Here is a 24,995-nt window from a genome sequence, read left to right as displayed (position 1 = left end):
AAAAACGACTAAACAGACAGTAGAAAAACATTTTGTAGATAAAATAAAAACAAGGTCTGCAATGAACAAACGGTATATGTTGCTGAATATCCCTTATGCTCATAGTCTAGCTGAGTGTTTGCGCTATGAAAGATATGTTTAATGCAGTAGCTGCAGGTAAGCAGACTGCATAGCAGAGCTGTGATCGACCTGTGTGTTGCATAGGGAGGTTTGTGTTAACACGGCAACTCAGATGACGGAACACATTTGTGTTTTGATATTTCAGGACGCCACGTTGGGGGGAAAAAACTCTGGGGAGTTTTGTTTGACGATGTGCTGTTGTCATTATGTTCCTTGAGAAAACAAAAGAGACAATTCAAACTCACCTGGAGGGATTTCCTCTAGGTTTTTAAAAAAAATTTTTTTAGAAAGAATTGGTTGCACTGTAAACCAGCCATTTTGTGAGAATAATGTTATTGTAGATGTTGTATCTTATAATGTGACAGATGTGAGGTATCACCAAGGTTCAGGTGAAAAATGACCAGCTAAACTAAGAACATCCAGGCGTTTACTTCATGAGAGGCCCACTGTAAAGGTCTTTGACATTTGAAACTGGTTCTCCATTAGTAGCCAGTCACAACGCTGGTCTTGAAGGTCATCGGGCTACAGAAATCAATTTATTCCATTTTGGTTCAAGTCAGGGACAAGGTGTGTTTCGCTGCTTAGAAGGACGTCACAAACTCCGTCATACAACCAACAACACAGCAGCAACAATTAAACTGTATGAAATAACTTTAATTATGCAAAGCTTTCCTTTACTCTCGAGGAGGGGCGCACGGGGAGACTGAGAAATTAAAAAAATGTGACTCGACGTGTAAATATTACCCCTTAGATCATGGTTACACGATTAAAGTGTGAGCGAAACGCAAGCCTGTGCAGACATGAGTGAGACGGATGACCGAATATTGCAGCTGAATTGCCTCCTCTGTAGACACAACATAAGAAAAAAGAACCAGATATTGCTTTATCTAACCAGAGACATTACACCCAGAAATCATGTAATACCATTCAAGTGAATTTGTTAAGCTGTCAATTCACTGAAGAATACTTCAACATTTTGGGAAATACGCTTATTTGCCTTCTAGCAGAGAGTTAGATAAGAAGATTGATACCACATTCATGAGTAAAAAAATCGTCCTAGTAAGTTGAAAGGTCATTTAGCTCCGCCTCTTCCTGCCAGCTAAAGCAAGCTCTGCAAAAACTAGTAGTGGGAAACAGAGAGTCTTCCCTCGCAAAAAAAGTGAAGGATGTCCGTTTGTGCCAGCAGTTTCCCTTTACCTGGGATGTCATATGCTTGTTGTCAAGTCTACCAGCTCCGCCCAGCTAATTTGCATATTTATATCTGATCACAATGTGGGCACAGCTGAGAAAACGGGAACACATTTTAATAGCAGGTGTAAATGCATAGACCCATTGCCAGTGTCAGATTATTTCTTGGCCACAAACTGTGACTTCCTGAAAGTCTGGTTGTCACTGTGAGGCCTTTTTACACCTTTTGGTTTTTTACACACATAGAACAAAAGAGATGTAACGTGTGAATTATTCATTTTGGCAAGAAAGCGAATACATGTATCTCACACACTTTCAACTTTTCCTTTTTCAAAATTGTCTTTTATTCCTCAGGGAAGATTCGGTTTGCAGACCAGGTTTAAAAATACATGAAAAAAAAAACAACACCATCATCAACAATGCCAACAAGAGTTAAAGTGGCAGAGAGGGAGACCAGTAGAAAAATGCAAATATCCATTATAGATCCGAGCAGCTATGATACATCATTACCTGTGTAGATTAAACAGACTAATTGTTGTGGGGATAACTGAATCCCTGCTCCTTTTACTCAAGTTTTTTTTTACACCGTGTACCCAACCCCAAGAGTAAAATAATACTTAGTGTAATTAAAATGGTATACTGTATTTGTGTGCAACAGGCTTTATCATATGAAAAACATCAGGATGTCCTCCAGGAAGGATTTTATCTATTTCACATAGTTGCAGAGGACATTCAATTCAATTTCAACATGAAGGCTTTCAATTTTTTTTTCATTAATCTCACGTCTGACATGTAACAGAAATTGTTGTATTAAGGTATGTACAGGTTTGTGTCTCTTTGTCTGTGATTTTAGTAATCAAGTCAGGGAAATACCCAAAAGACTTGTCTTTGCTTATAGGATAAATATATAAACATATTGGTTTAATGCTCAAGAAAAGCCTCACTAAAGTCTGGAAGTGCAGCAACCCCCCCGCCCCTCCCCTCCCTTTCCTCCAGCATGAGCACACAATGTCTCAATAACCTTCAAAGTATCCCCGCTCCGTATCTGCCTCGTCTTTCTGTGCCATCCGCATGCTGCACACATCCACGGGGCCGCGTGACAAACACTCTGAAATCTTGTACTTTAAATTCCTTCTCTGTGCATTTGTAGTGGAGCTCTTCACCAGATTAAGTTTAATTCCAAATTGAGATATCCACCATTTTAAAAAACGCCGCACCCCACCATTGCAAAACGATTGCTTGCCTGGAAGCAAAACTCACTATGGATTATCACTGAATGTATTAACAAAGTCAAGACCTTTTGCTGATGAAAAGAGTGTGTTTTGAATGTAATCATCGCCTGTTAACATTTTTTTTCTACCTAATGAACATGTTAGAAATGAAGCCTTTACATTTCTCTGATAACATCTTTAATCCCTAATGGGAAATTTCCTTCTCGCTTTCTGGTTTGAACTACAGTTTTTGCTGTTTACCAAATAGTTTTTCTCTGTGTTGACAAATCTCCACAAATCTCTGTTGAGGTGATCAGACTTTGAGAAAAGCCAGATCTCTCTCTTCTTGAAGTTAATCGCATGTGAAGCCGTCGAGTCTTTGCATTTTAAATGTTCAGATTAATCAGAACAACAAGTTGTACACACAACTGCTTTAGGTTAGCTGGAAAATAGTGACATATAGGTTTGAACATTGACACGAACATCTGGTGCTAAAACGATTAGTTCAATTTGTCGATTGACAGAAAAATAATCAGCAACAATTTCCAATGTTTCTTAATCATTTAAGTGATTTTTAAGAAAGGAGTTGCTTTTTTCCCTCCATATTATATCATAGTAAATTAAATATCTTTGGGTTTTAGATTGTTAGTCGGACAAAACAAACAATTTGAAGACGTCGCTGTGGGCTCCAGGAAATTATAAGCGTTTTTCATTATTATCTGACATTTTGCCATCGTTCCACACAACTGATGACAAAAGGTGACGAGGTCAAAATAAAAAAAAAATAAAAAATCCTATCCATCCTTGGAATTTCAATGAGGAATTTTAATGAGTCAGGCTGGGGATACTATAGTGTACATTATTGATGTCTACTGTAGGACCATTAAGACCCAGAACAACATGATATGAAGGAATGTTGTGTCTCAATGTCCCAAGAAAAACAACAGCATACGTTGTGAGGTTACAGATTGCAACTAACTGAACCCCCCCCCCCTTCCAAACATGTAGGAGAACCTACAGTGGTCAAGAAACTCACAAACGGGCCTCTCTAGAGCCAGCTGGTTCGTCCATTCTGGTTTATTGTAGAAACATGGCGGTGCAACATGGTGGGCTCCGTGGAAGAGGACCCGCTCATTCTAAGATAATGAAAACACATCGATTCTTATTATCATGGAATTATACACTAATTAAAACATACTTATGAATATTATATTCCATTTCTGTCCAGCCCGTTCCACCAGATGCCACTAAATTTTACACACTGATCCTTTAAGTGATAAAGACCTCTAGCGGCTGCAGGAATCATGACTTTTGTCCATCTGGAGCAAAAGTCAGTAGAGGGAAGAGGTCAGGGAGGTTGTATGGGGCAAAAGATTGTCAGACTTTCCAATTGACAATGAACTTTGGTTTCTTGTAACCATGACTACAATTTTTTTTTACTTAACAGCACTAACAAAAACACAGAGATATTTATCAAGCCTGACACAAATTACACCGCTGTGAATTTTAACATTTCAAATAACTTAGAAAGACTGATGAGGTAGAATTAAGTAATTTTACAGCACAAGAGGGCTCCGACCAACATCCCTAAGATCATTTCTCTTGTTTTCCACAATACCAGCTCTTTATAATACATATTGTATAAGCCTGAACATTCCTTCCATTTTACTAGTGCAAAATCTCAGTGAGTGAACTTTTCCTAAATGAGGAGAAACCCAATTCTGCTGTTAAGTGATCGTAAATCCTTGGTAGAAACCCCCCCAAATGTCAAACAGGAAACTCTCTGCATGCCTTAGCAGAATTACATAATTCAGTGTGTTATTAGTTGACCTTGCTATGTCTCCTAAGGCCCATGAGAGGGCAGATACTTTGATAGAGAGCATGTGAATGAATGAACAGTATTTGAGTGAGTTACTTTCTGGATCCATGATGCGTGTTCTCTCGAACACCAGAATTAAAATACCTAACAAAAGTCTAATAATAATTCATGCAAGCATCTCTCATACCACCAATTACAGTGTAAAAATAACAATAAATAATAGATATTTCAAAATGAAGATTGCTCCCTGCAGGGTTTGTTACTGTTGCCCAGACTCACCTCAGTGATCACTATCTTTCTGTTTTCCTCTCTCCTGCAGAGGCGCCTCCCTCTGGGATGTCCAAGAATGGATACTTTTTTCAAGAAATGGGTGAGTGTGAGCCACCACCAGGATATGATGAATGCACACAGCACATTACATTTTCTACATTAGCCAATTTCCCACAGCGTATTAAAAATAGAAAACAAAACAACTGATAATAAAAAAACCATGAGCCACAGCGTGAACACAAGTATGATTGTTGAATCATCACGATGAGAAAAAGGGTTGGAGGGATTTTTTTTCTTAAACGAACGCCGCCAACAATGTGTGCTGTACAGTATATCCATAGTGAAAGATGGGACTTAAAGATTAGAGCTGCAGCACAGACACAGAAAAGTCTCCCAGCTCTCACACTCCGCTGCATTTGGATATAAATAATGAACTTTGCTCAGGCTGTTATGATAACAGTAGTTTCATTACCTTCAAGCCAAGGAGAGGCACCCAATTAGTATGTGCAGCACAAGCAGTCAGGACAGAATATGCTTGCATCGGATCTCCCTGTCTCCCCCAGCCAATTATTCCCCCCCTCCTGCAACACACCGATTCACTCAGCAGATTCACAGAAGGCCCACTGCTGCAACTGAACATCACCGTCTTTATTAGGCAACCTGTTATCAGGATAGAAATACGATTACATTATTGTTGGCAAGTAAGAATTATCCACTATTGTCATCTCATTGGTGCATTAGTGAAGGTTGGTCCGGAAGCTGAATGCATCTGGTGACCAAAAAACTGTGAACAGGGTGACATGAAAAATATTTGTCGTATGTCTTGCACAAGTAAAACATGAAATATGTGCGTTATAGCAATTCACAGATATGAAGTAACAAAATGTAAACAAAATTGTTGTGGAAATAATTAGTAGTAATAATTAGCAATATACAATTAACCTCTGTGATTGCGGTGGGAGCTTGAGGGATGCTTTGAGAGATTGTGTATGAATTTTCTTAGACTTCATAGTTTCCTTATTTGCATTTTGTTGCGACTTAAAAGGTTTTATCACTAAATTTGTGGATTTTAGGATCTAATTTAACTGTCATCTTTGTTCTTAAAGTTCCACACAATAGAAAACGACCCATTTTTTGCTACCAACTAGGGCTGCAACTAACGATTATTTTCATCACGGATTCATCTTCAAATTATTTTCTTGATGAATCAATGATTTGTTTTCAAAAGGTAGTGAAAAATGACAATTATAGTTCTCAGAGCCCAAGGTGATGCACTCAAATTAAAGCTGGAAGCAGAGAATTTTTTGGTATTTTTGCTTGAAAATTTTGTGAAATAATCAACTAATGTTCATGTCATGGATATATACATTTCTAGTTAATGTTAGTGTCTCCAAATTTGCCTCTTTTTGTTTTTTTGGTTGCCTCATATTGCAGTAAACAACAAAAACATAAAAGTGTTTTTTTTTTTTTTTTTTATTGGTTTATTTGTTGTAGAAATATTATGGTGAAGCAAATTTCTCGTTTCAAAGCTTTAAACCTCGTTATCAATATGAAATTTATGCTTTAAAAAAATTGTCATTTCATTTCAATTTATTGGAAACATCTTTTGATGACCGTTAATCATCATCAGTAGTGAAAACTGTTTATTACAATTTCCTATAGCCCAATTAGAAGTCATCATTTTTTCTCTTAAACCTAAAAATACTGAATTTACTATCAAATAATACAAAGAGAAGCAGAAAATACTCACATTTGAGAAGTTAAGTGAGGGAATGTTTGGCATCAATCAATATAGTTACAGTTTATTTTCTTGTCTAATCGTTTAATCAACGGATCGTTTCAGCTCTATTTTGAACTGCTGGTGTGACAAAACAAGCAACTTGTCACTTGTACTCTGGTATTTTATAGATAAATTAACCAAAACAATAATTGACAGAATAATCTATAATGAAAGTAATGGTTTGTTGCAGTCCTAGATGGCTCTACAATGACTGCAGTTATGTCTTGAGAAATTATCAGAACACAAAACACAAAATTTTAAAACATTTGTAATGATGCTCTTGCCTGTATGTTTGTAACAGTGTGGTGTTTCTGTATGTCACAGCTCCAAACACACTTCAAAGGCTGCTGCAGAACACTGCACACCGTTTTTGAAGGAAACACATCGATTCAGTGTTTCCATATCAAGAATCCCACCCTCGTCCCTCATCCCTCGCCCCTTCTACATGTTGCATTCTTGTATGTACTGGTCACAGTTACTGAGAGGGAGCTTTGGTTGATGCACATCTCATCTAAATTTAAACGCTGCAAAATCTATGGTGTTTATTATTCGAATCACATCGTGAAAAGAATCCACATTGTGATTTTTGATACACTCAGCCCAAATTTTAAACAGTGAATTGCATATTCAGTTTAATAATAAAAACATGAGTTAACGATTGCTTGATAAGTAAAAATCAGTCAGAATAGAATATTTTTAAAACAGTAATAAGTAATAAACATTTAAGAACTTCTTCTAAAATTGATACCATTGCGTTTTTTTGAGCGAAGCCGTCGATTTCTTCCTGCGGTTCAGCAGCGGCTGCTCTCTCCCAAGGTGATTTGAAAGTCAGAGCCCAGCCGGTGAGTCTGAGGCACAGAGGGATGCAGGCAGGGCGACGACACAGCGAGGTTCAAATAATGTCAAGTGCTGAGGGATGATCCTGATGCAAGACAAACTGAATGAACTGAAATTGGGGCCTCCTCAGGGATAAGGTCAGCAGATAAAGAGCACGAGTATGAGATATTGTTCTCGTCGCATCAAGGCGATCACTGGATGATATTTGGGAGCCCACTAGTTACTGCTGTAGGATTGGATTTAAGGGGGCTGCTGTTTCAGGAAGAGAGATTGGGATGAGTCATACAAACAGGCTCTAGGCTGGGTCCTGCGCCACTCCATACGAAATCCTGACACCGACAAAAAAAAACCCCTGCTAACACCCTGCACATACCTGCTGATTCATTTTCAGACTTGTCTTCATATCAAAATACCGACTAACTCAATTTCTGCAGTTTTCTTTGATAATTTGTGCCATTTTTTAGAGATTACCATATGTAGAAATCTGTTGCTGCTTACACTGTCTATTAGTCAGAGGGTTGGTGGTTTGATCCCTGGCTCATCCAGCCCACATGTCAAAGTGTCCTCGGGCAAGATACTAAACCCAAAATTGCTCCTGATGGCTGCACCATTGGTATGTGAGAGAGTGTGTGTGTGTGTGTGTGTGTGTGTGTGTGTGTGTGAATGGGTGAGTGAGCACTAGAAACATTATAAAGTGCTATATCGCTCCTGATGAGTAGTTTGCCACCTTGCATGGCAGCCCCTGCCATCAGTGTATGAACGTGTGTGTGTGTGTGTGTGTGAATGGGTGAATGTCGGCATGTGTTGTAAACCGCTTTGAGTGGTTGATCGATTCTAAGATGCATCCCGATATGGATGTGCACGATTCTGCATCGATTTTACAAATGTCAAAAAGTGATTTTCTAAATGTTAGTCGATAACGTGATGTTGACAGAACGAAAAGGCGAAACTGAACTGTGAGGGCAGTGCAGCTGCAGCACCCGGACAGTCTGCAGCACGCACACACTAGAGTTCATCTTCACAAAAGGCAGCGGTTGCAAGCATTTTTTGATTTAATGAGTAAATAATTAGTTTTGCGAGACCAGCGTGATGTATATTGTGAACTTTCTGCGCCGTCACACAGAGACTAAAGTTAGCGGAGCGGAGCAGCGAACTTCAGCAGTAACAAACGAGACGGGCTGACCAACACACACTCTAGCATAAACAACTCAAACCAAGATGAGGTGAAGAAAATAACTCGGTGCTCAGTCTGCTTCACCTCAAAGACCCTGCGGCCGCTCAGCGTCTTGGACAGTGATGGCTTTCCCTGGAGCTAACGGTGCAGCGGAGAGGCTGCTCTCCACTGCTGGAGACATGATGTTAATAACAACTCAGTGGAGCTCTCCACCTCCCCCTCATTGTTATTCTTATACAGGCAGAAGACTGTAAGATGCTTTCACATTAATTCATTAATTCATTCATTAATGCAGTTAACTTTTTAAAATAAAAAGGCTGCGGACCATTTATCTTATCTGCCAATTATGTTTCATATTGTATTTCAGTGGACTAAGGACACCAGTGAATGGTTTGGCACACAGTATACTGGAACAAGAGACTGAAAACGGTCTCTTTCTGTCTCTATGAAAACATAGCAAGCTACATCTTTGCTCATTGTCTGACTAACTCTTGGCTCTTAAAATCTTTTGTTGTCCACCCAGGAAGCCCAGCTCAAACCCAAACAATTTAAAGCTATTAGTGTTAGAGACTGATTTAAGATTCAAATTGGACAGAAAATTTGCAACTTAAATATTCTATTATAATTATTAAAAATCTAAAAAAAGAAAAAAAAAATCACTGGTTCCATGGGAAGATTTTCTGGTTTTCTTAGTGATCTATGATAGTAAATTGAATATTTTTGGGCACTGGACTGTTGGTCAGACAAAACAAGACACTTAAAGATGTCACCATAGACTCAGGGAACATGTGACATTTAACAGACCAAATAAATAGTTGATTAATCAAGAAAGTATTGATAATAATTGATAATGAAAATAGTGGTTAGTTCCTCTGTAGTTAAAACCTTTACAACTTCAAAAATTTGTGGAATGACATAAAAAGAAAAGCTGGAGTGAAATCTGGGTTTCATATTTAACAAGTGAGCTTCTTTGTGATATATTTCAGGTGACGCTAAAACTAAAAGTATTTTCATATAATTCTCAGGGTTTTTTTGTTTACCTGATGTTGTCCTCTAATTGGAATTTCTACATTTGGCTAAAATGGCATTGGCATGGTTTGTTGATCCACCACTTTGGTACAGACTGAACTATCTACTGGATGGGTTGCCATGAAATTTGAAAACATTTATGTCACCTTAAGGACGAATTTTAATAACTTTCCCCCAACTTTTCCAACACTGGTTTATGACCAAATACCTGCAAAACTAATGATATTCCCATCAGCCTCAGCTGTACTTGTTTAGTGCTAATTAACAAACGTTAGCATTCTAAACTAAGATGCTAATACCTGCTAAACATAAGCATGTTAACGTTGTGAACATGTTAGCATGCTAATGTTTATCTCAAACCACCACTAGAGACGCTAGCATGACTCCTAGTCTTGATGTATAACTAAATCACACATTTATTCATATTTTTACTACTAAAAATTACTGATATATGTATTCAATTTGGATTACTTTTATTGGTGGACAAATTACAACATGATTCAGCTTGAAAGTTTAACTTTCCACATACTGATGGGATTATGAGCACTGGACAAAAAATTCAAATTCAAATAACAGGACAGAATTTATTCATTGTAATTTGCTGTGTGGCAGGAATGGAGAGTTAGACACCAGAAAAACACTGGTAAATATGGATGCTTTCCTTCAAAGCTGGTTTCTTCTTGTTGGGCTGAATTAACGAATTTGAAGCATCACTTCATGGTCTTTCATCCTTAAAGTCTAGCTGTCTGTTAAAATAATAAACCTGTTGAATTTTGGGACTTAAAAGCTACTTTTGGATGAGGATAATAATAATAAAAGTGAGTTTGCTGCCCTGCCTAGTAGCTGGTGAGGTTCAGGAGGTGACCCTGTGCTGTTGTGTCCCCAGAGCAGCGGGAGGCAGAGCAGGAGGAGGGCAGCGAGGGCCGAGAGGAGGGACAGGACTCGCCAATCGCCTGCGGAGATGACATCCACCTCTATGACAACCAGATCAGCCCTGGGCCAGGTCAGTACATAAAAAGAGGGAATAAGAGAGAGGGAGAGAGAGGGCAGCCACGGTAAGAGTGTGCAGTGGGGATAAGGAGGGAGGAGAAAAACTGGATACAGAGACTGAGGAAGAAGGAGTTTGAGAGAGAAGAAAAGAAGGGGAGAGAGAGACGGAAAGGGGAAACTGTGCTAAAGCAATGATTAAAAGAGAGTAGACGAGGCAGAAAATGTGGGAGAACGAGGAAGATTAAGAGAAAAATAGTAAGGGTGATGAAGAGCGGATAAGGACAGAGGAGAAAGAAAGGTTAACATTTTATAAAAAAAACTTTTTCTGTCTTAAAAATGCACATGTACCTCAAAGTTTTTCAACTTTAAAGCACCTGAAACTTTCAAATCTTGTTCTGTACAGTAAGAGATATTAGTCGAGAAATAATGAACAATTAAAGTTAAAGACTAACTTAAATCTTTTTTCTCCAAATATGTGAAGGGGAATGCTCAAGCTAAAACAGGGTGTTAAAGGGTAAGGCTGGCAATAGTCTATATTTTTATTATTGTCACCAAATCTCTTGAAAAGACTTTGAAATAGGACACAAATAATATGGTTTCATTTTTTGAAAAATCTCAGTAGTTTCCTAAATCATCTGGGCACTGTAGTTTTTTGATAACATTACTCTAACAGGGATGTATATTAGATTTGTCAGGGAATATTTTTCAGTCAGCAATTAATACACATTTGGTGCATACACATCTTGTGAGTGGCTGTAGTTTATTTTTAACTGAAAATAAACTACAGTGGTAATGAGGGAACATGTCACCCAGTGCAATGGAATGGCCCATTGATGTTTTTTAATAGCTGCTCTTTGAAGTTAGAAAAAAAATCTTCAGTGGTTTTATATTAATAAAAGACTCAAAAACATCTTTCAGACATGTAGTAGTGTGTTTTTGTATATCCTCCTTACTTATAGTAAGAAATTGATAAGGACAATTTGTATATGTAACTAAACATTTAACTTACATGGATGTTGTGCTCATTTAAAGTCAATGTATGTCAGAATCAGCTCTCCCAGACATAAAAAAGGTTAAAAAACTGAATAGTTGCCTCTCTGAATATGTGTCTGCCAGTCAATAATCTCCTTTGCTGTTCAACTGTGTGATCAATATCATCAGTTGATTTTTTTTTTCACCACTCACTTCAGCCTTTTTGGAGATGTTTTATTTCAGAACATGAAACACATTCTTCAAAGGGAGTGTGTGTCTGCAGTCATGGCAGATCTCCAAAGCATCATTCAAGAAGAAAGAAAAAGAAAAATACCCAGAAAATCCTCAAAACAACTTTAAACTAATTTCTGTGCTGTGGAGGTCTGTTAGGGGTCTGAGTCCATCCAGAGCCTGATGGCAGGTGTTGACTTGTCAGACAGCTCCTCAGCTGCAGGTGGAGATGATTTTGACCCCATCACCAGAAACCTCATGGGTCAACAGGTTACCGTTGCCATGGTAACAGTCACAGGTGCACCACGGAGAGAGGGAGAGAGAGAGATATGCCTGTTCCCTTTGAACGTGACAGACGACCATGTCAGTTGGGCTGATTCTCCATACATAGTAACACTTAAGGCATCTGACAAGAGAGCTGGAGTGGTGCACACTGGGAACAAGTTGGAGGAAGAAAACTAAATGTTATAACTTCTGTTCCTTGAAGGAGAGGAATGAGGTACAGCACATACTGTATAGTGTGGGATATAACGCCCCCACGAGGCCTGACTGAAGACACCTTTTCACGCCTTTAAGGTAGATTATCTGTGGTGACGTACAGTATGAGAGGCCCCGCCTGCACACATATACATCCATCAGCATGGTCATCCCTCAGTTTTTATAGCCCCTCTTCACTGAGCCAAGTTGCGCAGCGGGGCCACAAAGTGTTGTACCTCGTTCCTCTTCTTCAGGGAACCAAAGTTATGGTCATAACATTTCGTTCCCTTTCAGTCAATTCACTTGATACAACACATATAGTGTGGGACATGCCCCACAGAGCAGCCACTGAACCAGAGTCAATCCTCCAGCACTCTGGGGCATCAAAGACCCAGCAGAAAGGACAGAATGAGCCACTGAAAGGGCTGTCACATCCAAGCGATAAAACCAAATAAAAGTGTGTGGTGATGACCAACTGGCTGCAGCACAGATATCACTCACAGATATTCCTGTGAAAGTCCATGATTTTGACATGCCACTGATCGAATGTTCCTTCACACCGTGAGGCAACAGAAAACCTGTGATGTTGTAAGTCATTGTTGTTTCCCACTGGAGCCACCGCAATCCAGTGGGAAAGCTGCTGTATAGACAAGGCTTTTCCCCTGGCTGGATTAGCAGACAAACAACTGGTCACATAAACGCAAGGCTGCAAAGATAATCTTATGCAAATACGCCGCATTTGGGCGCAATGTAACCTTGGAGCCATCTCAAGTGACATGAGTACAAGAGGGATGCACAGATAAAGCATGAAGGTCGCCCAAAGTGAGAAGCAGTGCAGTCTTGTATGAAAGAAATTTCATATCTGCAGACTCAGTGGGCTCAAATGGGGAACCGCAATGAGCCTTAAGCACCAAAGCTGCATCTTGATATGTCTTAATCATAGTGACGGAGCTCAGTGCACGTGGTCGGTAATTCTTCTCCAGCTGAGATGCGGAGAACCTGTAGTGCTTGGATGGGAGGGCTGTAGGGCTGCCCACACCATGGTCGTGGGACTGGGCCAGATAAGCTGCCAAGGGTGGCTCAATAGGCAGAGGATTGACCAAACCAACTTTATTCGGCTCCATCCAGATCCAAATACTGTCCATTGCTGGCTACTGTGATGCAGGTAGACAACGGTTTGTTCCACGTTGAAGATAACTCCAAGACAAAGTTCGGGAGCTGGTGGAGGAGAGGGACATTTCACCTCCAGCTGCAGCTCTCAGCTGCACAGCGGTACAGTGAGAGGGAGGATGTATTGTCTTAGCCAATTGATGCAGCAGAGGTGGTATACTGGCCTAGTGATAAAGCCTCCTGTTCATCCTCTGATAAACCATGCATGTCCAGGCTGATGTCCAGCACCTCATTGTTATCATGGCAAGTGTCCAGCCCAAGCTGCGGCTGGGCAGCACTGTTGGAGGGCTCCATCTCAAACTCGGCTAACACCTCTACTACTCCATGTGGTCAGCCCAGTTACCAGCGGGGACTTGCTGTTGGACTCAGATGAAGCTGGGTCCCTCGACTCGGAGAGGAGGGGTCATGCCTTTCTTCACAAACGTGACCCACCTTTGCAGGGTTGAGCACTGGAGCTGGCAACAAAACTCACAGGACTTTGGCTTTGTCCACAAAGCTTGTAGACAAAACAAACTCAAAATTAGCGCTCTGTAGGTAGCCACACTCATCAACTGAAGCAGCAGTGGCTAACATCAACAGGGGCCGTTAAGCTAACATCTAGCTGGTACTACTCTACTGAGGAAACAGAACTAACTAGCTGTAGCTAGCTAGCCTGACTCGGCAGAGGTGTTCTTCGTGAGATGAAGAGCGTGAGAACTGAGGTGACTGTGGTGATGGATGTATATATGTGCGGGTGAGGTCTCACATACATTACCACAGATCATCTGCCTTAAAGGCGTGAATAGACGTGTCTTCAGTCAGGCCACATGAGGGTAATATCCCATACTATGTGTTGTACTGAGTCAATCAACTGAAAGGGAACAACAGTTAAAACTTTCTCCCTCAAGTTGGACAGGTGCTATGAATTATGGCGTAAACTTGTAAGGCTCCTATACTGGAGTAGCATAGTGTAAACTGATGAGGCAGAACAGTTTATGTTCAGCAAAGAATGTTTCATATTCCCACCCCTTTTGTGAAAACACTAAATGAATCTATACCGTTTTTCCCTTCTTTTCAGTTTTTGTACCAGTGTGACATAGGGGTGGTGTTTGGATCTTTGGGCTAGCATTTTGAACCATATCATTAAACCAAAAAATGTAACTTACAACTTCTGAAATGAATTCAATGATACCATCAGCATCTTTATTTTCAAACCTGACTGTTGTTTCCTCATTGAGGTTTAGGTAGTGCTGGAGCTGTAAAACCAGCTGGAATTGCTTTGGTCACAGTTGAATGCAGGATTTACCCCGTTGATTGTAGTAGCATCACTAGCTAAATACTAAACACTAGCTAAACGTGTCATTCATAGATTATACACCCAATCACTTAAATTCATGGCAACTTGTTTGTCATTATGCATCAGTTTACTTAAAGAAATAAACAAATACCCTTCCATTTTTTTTTTAATTTCTGATAGACATACCTCTAAATTTGGGAGTTGGGAAAGGTCATTTCGCTTTGCAGGTATATATAGCTGTGTGTCGTCAGCGTAGCAATGAAAATTATCACCATATTTGAAAATGATGTCAACCAAGGGAAAGCATGTAGATGAAAAAAAGAATAGGGCCAAGGACAGATTCTTTGGGTACACCAAACTTTACTTCGGAAAATACGAAAAATACCAGTATGCTTCTCCAAGTGGCTTGAAAGTATGAAGTGGTCCATGATGTCAAAAGCTGCACTCAAGTCAAGAAGCAGCAACAATGATGTTAAGCCAGAATCAACAGTAATTAGTAGATAGTTGAGTACTCTGGTCAAGGCAGTTTCAGTAGACTGACGGGGCTGAAAGCCAGATTGAAATTTATCAAAAAGATTGTTGTTGGATAAATGGGCAGTAAGTTGATCAGCGACAGCCCTCTCAAGTAATTTCGACATGAAAGGAAGATTGGAAATTGGTCTATAATTGTTCAAAATTTGCAGATCAATATTATGTGTTTTTAAGCAGCAATTTAATAATGGCAGTTTTAAAAGCTGAGGGCACAGGGCACAGACCCCATGGAAAACGACTTATTGATAATATCCAGAATAGGACCATTTAAAACAGGAAACAGATCCTTAAAAAGATGAGCTATACAGGGTCTAATGTGCAGGTTGTAGGTTTGGAAGCAGTTACCAGGCTGGTAAAGGCCTCAGGGGAAATTATTTCAAACTGTGAAGGAGTGCCGAGTCACAGTGCCTGCATCCATCAAAGTATTGGAGAGTTCATAGCCATCATTGTGAGAGGAGGTTGGCCCAGTGACTTTATCTCCAGCTGAGTCAATCTTATTTGTCAAGAATTTCAGAAAATCATCAGCATTGAATGAAGAGCTATTGGCAGGGGTATTCTGTGTGAGTTTAGCAATAGTATCAAACAGAAACTGTGGAATATTCTTTATTAATGTTAATCAAGTGAGAGAAATATACTGTCCTAGCAGCTGAAAGTGAACGTTTACTTCTTAAAACTCTCGACCCAGGCAAGGCGGAAAATCTCTTGTTTTGTCATACACCACCTGCGCACAAGCTTTCTACAAATCTGTTTGAGTGTCCGGGTGTCATCTGAAAATGATTTCATCCGAGTGCATTTTCTGGTTGTAAGAGGAGCGACAGAGTCAAGCATTTTGAGCAATCATATTGTCTGTGAGATTATTAAGGGAATCAGAATTTGCACTACAGGATTAAAATATATCAGCCAAACACTCAGCCAATATGGACCTAGCAGTGATATCAACACAGCAATTAGTATATGTATCAGGTTCTGAACACTACTTGGAGTACAGAGAGAAACACTGAAAAAGACTCAGGATAGTGATATTATATCATAATATTTAGTGAAATAACAGAAACTATTGTTTGCTCCTAATTTTAGAATTATATGTATTTATTTATTTATTCATAAAAAAATATTTTAAAAACAGTTTAAAAAGGAAACAGTTTCTGAAATCAAATCAAATTGAGAAAGAAAAAAAAGTCTTAAGTGGAATCACCAATATCACGAGTAGGGGTGGGCAATGTGGATAAAATCTATGACAGAATATGTAATTTTATATCACAAAATTGATGAATATCATGATATACTGCCTTTTATTAGAAAATGAATTGAAAACCTTTTATGGATGAAATATCTGTTTGAAGTGGCTGAATTGAGTACCTGTCAAATCAAAAAACTATATCACATAATGCAAAAATCCACTGTTGCCCACAATGATTTGCAACACTGCCCACAATGACCTAATACAACCAGAAATAGCTATCACAGTTTTAACAGTATGGTAGATACCTTTATATTGTCTCACTGTATGTAATCATCATATTGCCCACTCCTAATCACAAGCCATTGACTCATACCCCGTGCTTTAGTAAGAACACTCCCAATGAGAGCTGAACCCCCCCAAACCACACTCCTCTCACTCTATACAGCTGTAATATGTTGAATTCTCAATGCTGTCATCAGGAAAAATTCTCACCCGCAGGTGCAGAATGTTTGTCATGCCCAACAGTGTCTGTTCTCAGACTTTCAGTGCATTATTCATTGACAGCACAGCTGAATGTTGATTAGTACGTTTTGTTTTGATTCAAGGCTTTCCCCCCCCTAAGTCTAGTTGTCAGATATATTTGATCCCAGATCCCAGTGTCATTAGCTGTTTGTGTGCCTGTTTCTGCTTTTAATTTATGACACAAATTAAAACGTTATTGTATTATTCCACATCAGCAGGCCGCTGTGGAATATGTCCACCATGTCAAATCAATGTAAGACTCTGAACAGGACTTTTAATCGCGTCCTGTCTGGCTAAATAAGCAGTGGTTTGGAAAAGCAAATAGTGGAGTGATTACATCAGACCCAGAGACAGCAGCTCCTACCTAAATCTAATTTCAAAAACATCTATCAGTTATAATTAAGTCATTTCTCTCACTATATTTAACAGTAGCTTCTTACATGAGAAAATGTAGTCACGCTTTGGATGCTTTTATAATTCTGGTCTCTTGCCAGCCTGGTTTCTGGGACAGTATTCAATCTTGACCTTTATGATATTGTGCCTGTTGGATATTTAACTGCACCATAAGATACATTTTATAATGGCTTCCAACATTTGAGTCCTTTAAAGAGCATTTTTGATTTAATATCCCAAATACGAACTCAGCTTCCAAAGCGCTGCAGTAGTCTTCTTTTTACTACTGTACATCATCATCTGTAGGAAATCAGTATTCATCTTAGAAGCACTGAATTGTTCTTCCTTGTGTTTGATTTAAAATCCCTCTCAGTTGCTACAGAAAGAGGAAGAAACGATTCTTTACTAATCACAATGTTCTCTATAGAGTCAATGTGAAAAGATAATATTTTTTTACACTTTTTACCTCCCACAAACTTGTGTACTTACAAAGATATGTATAGACACAGAATCTGAGTTTCACCATGGAAACAAGACAAGCAGTGATACGTTTAAGTGATAAAGTGGACGATAAATTTGTCTCTCAAAACACAACAAAACACAAACATGTGGCAGAAGATGAGACAACCTTTGTCTCATACAGGAAAGATTGTGACAGCTTCAATAAGATGAGACAGGAAATGTGAATCGTAACATCAGCTGTAAATGATGAGTAAAACACTGTTAAAAACAACTATTGGCAGTATACCATGCATTTCTAGATACATTTTGTTTATTCTACTTAGCACAGTTAAAATGTTCAAAAATAAAATCTGAAGTTCTCTAAAAGTGCTAAATGTCAACTTTTGATGGCAGAATGATTAAGAAAGGGGTTTATCTGTAGACTGGGATTTTCTTTTACTGATATTCAACAATATTTCAAGAGGAATTTCATTATAGAACAAGATAAAAGACTCCAGTTTTACCCCAGCAGGTCCATAAAGCACTGTACCTGCAACCTAATTTAGTTTTTGTGTGTAGTTTTTTTGAAACCCTCTTGCTCTGCTGTGTCTGTCACTTTCTTAACTACATTTAACACCCACTCCTCTACAGCTGATATCAAAATGCATGCAAGAAAGTGTCTAAAACCACAAATTTAAGTTCATATAGATGAAACAGGTTCACCTTCATAGGTTTATTTAGCAATATTTTGCCTGGTCTTCTTCATCAAGCCTGTTGGGAGTGAGTAGTTTGATCAGAGCAAAGTGAGAGTGAGTGGTCAAGGCTGCATTCAAATTGAGCTGATCATTTCTCATAAACTATGCATCAGTGTTAGGCTAAAGAACTCACCTCGGGGATTATTGCTTTATGAATCTGTTGGGAGGATATCTGGCTGTAGTGATGGCAATGTCGGTCCATCACTTTGGGCAAAGTGCCACTTTGCCTAAGTACAACCTCACAAACTCACTAGTTTATGTACATTGCCTCGATTTTTTTTTTTAATTTTATCTTCTGGATGTGTGATTTTTTTTCTTTTTATTGATAGACCACACTCTTTTCACACATACACAGATACTGGAGGTAGCAACACTACTGCAGAACACTCACCATCCTCATTTAAGAACCTAAAAATCAGTAACACATTCTGTTTGGTATGTAACATCAGGCAAAGATCAAACAAAGTGATTGATGGCAGTTATTCAACTAAGTGTTTAAAATTAGAAATTGAAGAGCTGTTGTCATCTGGTAATACAAGGAAGTTGTTTGTTTGTTGTCTCCCTTTGTTTTTTTTATCGTTTTGACATGATCTTATCCATTATTCTCTCTTCAGAGAACTTTGTCATAAAGCTGTCAAATGCTCTCCATAAATAGAATTGATTTCATGATTATATTTCTGCCAGGGCTTGGCTCAGTTCCATTTCAGTTCAATCAATTTGGCAGAATGCTGAAGTAGAAAAGTCATGAGGAAGGATATGTCTGTCACACTGGAATTTTGAGTTTGACCAAGGTCATTACCTTGGTTCATGGACATACAGTATACCAACTGTAGATCATTTAAAAAAAGAGGCCCTGTTTTGAACAAATGGACGGACCAAAACTATTTCCCTTTTTTAAAAAAATTATTTAGTTTAATCAGTTACCATTGAAGGATTTCACTATTTGAGGATGATAAATCTGCAGTAAATGAAAAAGAGAAAGGTTTGTGCATTTGTTAGTATTAGTCTGATCCTAAAGTTTTGTATGCGTGATGATCATGCCATGTTTATTTTACATTTTATACCTTTTGTGGCGATGACATTGTCATTCAGAGCGACTTATAGTAACTGAGAAGGCAATAGTCTGCTGTGCTTAAGACAAGGATGGGGAAAGCACATCAAAGTGTTTTGTTACACAAAATACTTTCTGGGGGTGATAAACAGCCTGAGAGGAAGAGCTGCCTGAGACGCTGACTTCAGGAGAAAGAACATTCTTAAAATATTAACATATTTTCAAGGACATACGTTTGCTGAGGTCAAGTTTGTTTTTATTTCACAAGGACTTGTAATTATGCCTTTGAATCAAATTATTTTGTGCAGGACATTGTGGTGTTACTGTAGGTACAATTTACAAGAACTCTGCCCGGGATTCTCACCTTGTGAGGCAGCTGGATTCGCAAGAATTCATCAAAATAATACAATACTCCACTCTGAGATTGTAGGGGTTTTCTTCAATTGCGATAATTGTAAAGACAAAGAACACTGAACCCACTTGAGTTCAACCCAAGAATTTATTACAGCTGGGAAGCAGAACAGTATGTTGAATAGTCTCTTTGAATATTCTGAAATACATGGTTCATTTGTAAAGGATTCTTAAATTCCTCCCTACATCCCCTTACAAACATGTTTCACTAATCCAAATTCACCCTTTCCTCATGTTTCTTATTTCCATGACAACACGAACATATACCGAGAGGGTCGTATAGGGTTGAGGCTATGGAAAGAATCCATTACATGGTCAGTACATTCATACAGTATAGAATTCCTTCACATGGTCAATACAATACATGCAAACAATATAACCATCAACATTACATAACCGCTGGTGCCTGATTAAATATAATGAACAGTTATAGTGCCATGTTGATCAAATAAGGAACCAAGTAGGGAAACAAGCCCGTGTCACATTTTAACATTTCCTCTCCCTAATCCCTAAACCCTTAAATTCTCCTGGATTACTTTAAGACACACAGTATATTGAGACATACAGAGGCTATTAGAAGGAGGTGATCACTGGGGACGAGGTAATCTTATATGAATATATGAATATCTCCTTACGGCTGCAGCCTGACAGCAATTAGAGCAGCAGCTCCTTCTCCCCTCTGGGAGCGGATCAGCCGAGCGGTGTGCTTTTTGATTGTGAGGCTTTGATGAACCAAATCCACTGCACACGACACGTGCCCCCTGCCATACTCTTGTCATAGAGGTAGAGGCTGGAGCTGTCTTTCTTCTCTCACTGCCTGCAGGGTTTTATGACGGCAAGGTGTTTGGTGTGGCGATCAAAGCCCCCTCCCCCCCTTTTTCTGCAGACTCACACTCAAACCTGTTCACTTGTGGCTGGATTATTGATATTATGATATCCTGGCGGTTTCCTAAGGCTTATTGGCTTGTAAAAGGGGGGTTTTCTTGCTTTTCCATAGCTGGAGGGAGGAGTTAAGCACTGATTGATTTCCAGACGGAGCTGGCACAGTGCATCACGCGGAGCAGAGGAGGAAAGCCCATGGTAACCTAATAACGTCCTCCCCACAGTAAACTGCAATAACTGCGTTATGTAATGGCGGTGGCAGACTGTTTTATGAGAGTCAGCAGGGTACCGAGTCTGCTAGTTAAGGGACTGAAGTGTGCTGAAAACCCCATTCTCTCGGTTTGTCCCCGTATTGTTTTCCAACATAAAAGGTTTTTCCTCCTCTTCCCTTTTTTTCAACACTGGAAAATCCAGACCTTTGTACTTTATCTGAGCACTCCCCTCGGCTCCACAGACGTGTGTATTAAAGCCTTATCAGCAAAGAACTTCCAATCCCTGTTCAATGAGAGCATTTAGAGACTTGCCTCTTGACATTTTCATCACTATTAGAAAAAGGATCTCAGGTTCCTTTTCTTTACTGGCTGAGTGGTTGTTACTTGTGATCTTTATTCCAGAATTTGCACCATCAATAATGCATGCGCTGATGGTGGAATGCAAATACAGCACATTAAGATTACCATGTTACTATAGATTTGCATTAAAGTGTTTTGAATTTTAATGTGTGCATCATTCTGATTCAACAAAAGTAAACGCTGGTGTGTTGTTTAGAAATTGTAACAACACTAGTAATTATGTTTGTAAGGGCAAGACATACATTTTTAGAAATAGACATAGTGTTGGGAGGGAATATGTGGGTATGGGCTCTACTGTTTTGTTTATCTGTGGGTTTCTTTTAGCATTCATCACCAGTTTGTTGAAACCTGTTCTTTGTTACTCTGATTTGAGTGAAAATTACACACATGTACCTTTGTATTGACTACACTAGCCTTCTAACGTCTTCTCCAATAAAAAGATTTGTGGAAAAAAAAGAAAAAAGAAATGGTTGCCAGGCTGCCAACTGGGTATTGTCTTTTGCTTGTCAAATTTGACAAAATGGTTGGCACTTTAGTTACTTAGAGATGGATTAGTATAATTGCATAGCATAATTATACGACATTGCATTCATTAAAAAGTGATACAAGCTGAATCTAGAATGGTTCGACATATTTTGCAGATTTTTTTCTTTTGATCTCTCTCCCTCGAAGACATACCAACCCAGGTACACATGGAAAAAAAGTGGCTCATATTTGCCAATAATACAAAATGAACTGTGATAAAATAACATCAAATAAATGTAAACATTCTGTAAGCCAAATCATATCTGTAGGCTGTCCTGATGATCTTGAGAATTAAGTCATTTTTTGATTACATTTTGTACAAATGTAATGTGAAATATTTTGCTAGGATAGCCTGATACTGTATATGGTGATTGGTGTATTTTGTTTCACACTTTGCTCTCAATTTTCATCAACTACATACTCACATTTTGGCTGCCTCTTTACAAGACTACTGTTGTTGTTCTCTAATGTTGAAAGATCAGAGATTACCTTTTTTGGGCACTCAGTTTCTCTTGTTTTGCCATTTTCATTTCAGTGTAACCACCACGCTCATTTGCTTTGACAGGTGATTCTGCATCAGCTCATAGAAAAACAGGAATAATGGTTTCAAACAGGGGCAACCCAATGGTCCACACCACATTTGTAAGCCCTGATGTGAGCAGAATCACATGAATGTTGGTTGTTAATAAGTATGGTCCAATTTCAAACGTGCTCCAATGGTACCTTTTCCTGCTGTATGCACACACTACAGCTACATCAGTATGACACAGGTATGAAATGTGCAGCAGAATATATTCACTGCAGACATGCAGTATACGATGGTGTTTTATTACACTGCAAACACTTTGTCAACTTGTATCTCTTGTTGTGTTCTTCCTCAGATGCTGATGACTCTGGTTGTGTGTTACTGAACACATCAAGAAGGGTAAGCATCAGTTTTCATTGAATCGGATGTAATACAATATTACAGATGAAATGAAATGATTTTTGGCAGTCAAGGTTATTGGGACGTTGCTTATAATGAGTGCAGCCGTTTATCAGTTGCTCAATTAAAATCTTAATTTCTCTGTAAATTAAATTTCATTTAGTGACAAGATTTAAACTGTAACTCAAATCTGGAACAACAGATCATAAAAAAGAAATTACAAAAGAGTGTGAAGCATCAAATCAAAACAAACATTAGCTCTAACTTTGGTGTGGACTTCATTTGAACCTGTTGAAGTGAAGAACCCCATAAAGTAGTGATCGCTACACTTGGTATCAAAATTGAGCCTTGTTATCGATCAGCACCAACTTCAGCAAGTGGAATGAACAGCTGATTGAGGGGATAAAGACTAAATTGACTTGTGGTCGTTCCCAAAGTAGATCAGACAGAAGTTGTTCAGATTCTCAAGTTTACTTAAATGTTTGATGCACACCAAAGAGAGGCTGCCTTATAAATATGTTTAAATTGATTGGACAGGGCAAACTAGAGACATATTTTTGAGGAAAATAGATTTTTGAAAGGTATAGGCTTAACTGATAGGATGGGACTCAGCCGTGAATGAAAAAGTAGAGTAGATGGGATGTTTTTGTAAGTAACGAAGTCTTCCTGACTCAATTTATCTTCATTAAAGACATTTAGTATTTAATAACATCCAATACAAAGTCCAAGCCTACTATTTTTATTTTCTTACATACTATAAATAACCTGCAACTCCAAAGTGCACACTTGAAGTACACTAAGGTTTGCAAAACCAATCAAATGTAAATGATATATCATAAATGGACTGGACATTCACCCATTCACACACCGATGGCATCAAGCTACCATGTAAGGTGCTGACCTGACCATTGGGAGCAACTTCGGGTTCAGCGTCATCCAAAAAAATAAAAATTGTCCAAAAAAATGCAAACAATCTTAAAAAAATCCACTTTGATGCCAGCAGGCATTTCTCAGTGTAATTTCTTTAAATTTAGAAGAAATACTATCAGATTTCTGTGCGTACGACAAGCGATGTCTTGCACTGGAGATAAACTGATGTTTCTCCATCTCTGCAGTTCAAGGAGTTTAAAGCAGCACCCAGGGGCATTAGTTTAAACTGGTGACCAAAGCTGTCAAGAGTTAGACTTCCTCTGTGTAAGCCTGTCACAGATTTCAGCTTGTTGTGCCTCGTTCCTGCCAACAGCTTGCCTGGTTCTTCTCACTAATCTGCCCGTTCTGTATTACAGTTCTGTTTGTTTGCTCTCTCCTTTTGTTTTTTATCAATTTCACATGGTCACATCCACAATTCTCCGCCAAGAATTTTATTATGGATCTGTTTGTTTGCAGTGGGCTATAAATAGAATTAATTTTGATATAGTTATGTTTCTGCAACAGCTGCATGTTTTTCACTTTCTTATTAACAATTCAGAAAATCTCCTTAGAATTAAAATTTGGTCCAATGCCCCATTCTACACAGATGAGCTACAAGACCACACATTCTGCACAGTGCATATGATTAGCAATAACTCCTAAAATAATTCCAAATGAATTGCAGTTTATTCTTAACCTTTTAAATCATTTGACCAGAGGCGAAAAAGAAACCCCAGACCCAAGCCCTGAAAGATAAACCATACAAACAAAATCTAATGTATTTACAGAGGCTATTTTATAGAGACACAGACTATAGACATGGACTTTCTTGTCTGTGCTTGTTTTATTTTCAAAAAGAACAGCAGGGAATCCACTCATCTTCAGAATTTCTGTCAATCACACAATCAATGAAATCGAGTGGGTGTCCGGGCTCTTAATCGAGCTGTGCTCGTCTTTCTGTCCATTCGTCTGTCTTTCAGGTGATTCTCACACACCACTGGTCCAGTTTTGACTTATTTATATATTATATTATTATATACACTTTGGAGGGGTGAAAACTCTGTACTGTGTTCTGCTATTGGAAAAAGTTCACTATTTGGCTTAGTGGGAGTCGTGTGTGGTGATACTTTAAGTTCAAAACTTTAAGGTGCTGTCACACTTGCCGTATAGAAGGACGAGTCCATGAGTGGTTTGGTTTGTGTAAAGGTTTGGTAACATAAATGCTTTTACCTCAGCCTGGGTGCAGAGAAACCACCACCTGAGCGAGGTGGTCATAAGGTTCAGTTTCAGTTCAACTGCACTACCACATGAAGAAACCTCAAACCTCAAAATTTAAATCATATTTACCAGT

At 38.8% G+C, this 24,995-nt stretch overlaps 1 protein-coding gene across 9 annotated transcripts in view; it reads left to right on the top strand.

The window, feature by feature from the left end:
• Window positions 1–24,995, top strand: part of slc4a11 (solute carrier family 4 member 11) — a 126,204-nt gene that overhangs the window by 50,610 nt on the left and 50,599 nt on the right. For 4 of the 9 annotated variants that reach the window (XM_044374662.1, XM_044374663.1, XM_044374664.1 and 1 more), the window contains exons 2-4: window positions 4,658–4,708; window positions 10,315–10,431; window positions 22,692–22,735. In XM_044374662.1, coding sequence (XP_044230597.1) covers window positions 4,658–4,708; window positions 10,315–10,431; window positions 22,692–22,735 — 212 coding nt within the window. The remainder of the gene's footprint in view (window positions 1–4,657; window positions 4,709–10,314; window positions 10,432–22,691; window positions 22,736–24,995) is intronic. The other 5 variants (XM_044374666.1, XM_044374669.1, XM_044374668.1 and 2 more) reach the window with 2 other exon arrangements.

The sequence above is a fragment of the Thunnus albacares genome, chromosome 15, assembly GCF_914725855.1.
Source record: "Thunnus albacares chromosome 15, fThuAlb1.1, whole genome shotgun sequence".
In the NCBI taxonomy this organism is placed as follows: domain Eukaryota; kingdom Metazoa; phylum Chordata; class Actinopteri; order Scombriformes; family Scombridae; genus Thunnus; species Thunnus albacares.
This window is presented reverse-complemented; position numbering and strand designations above follow the sequence as displayed.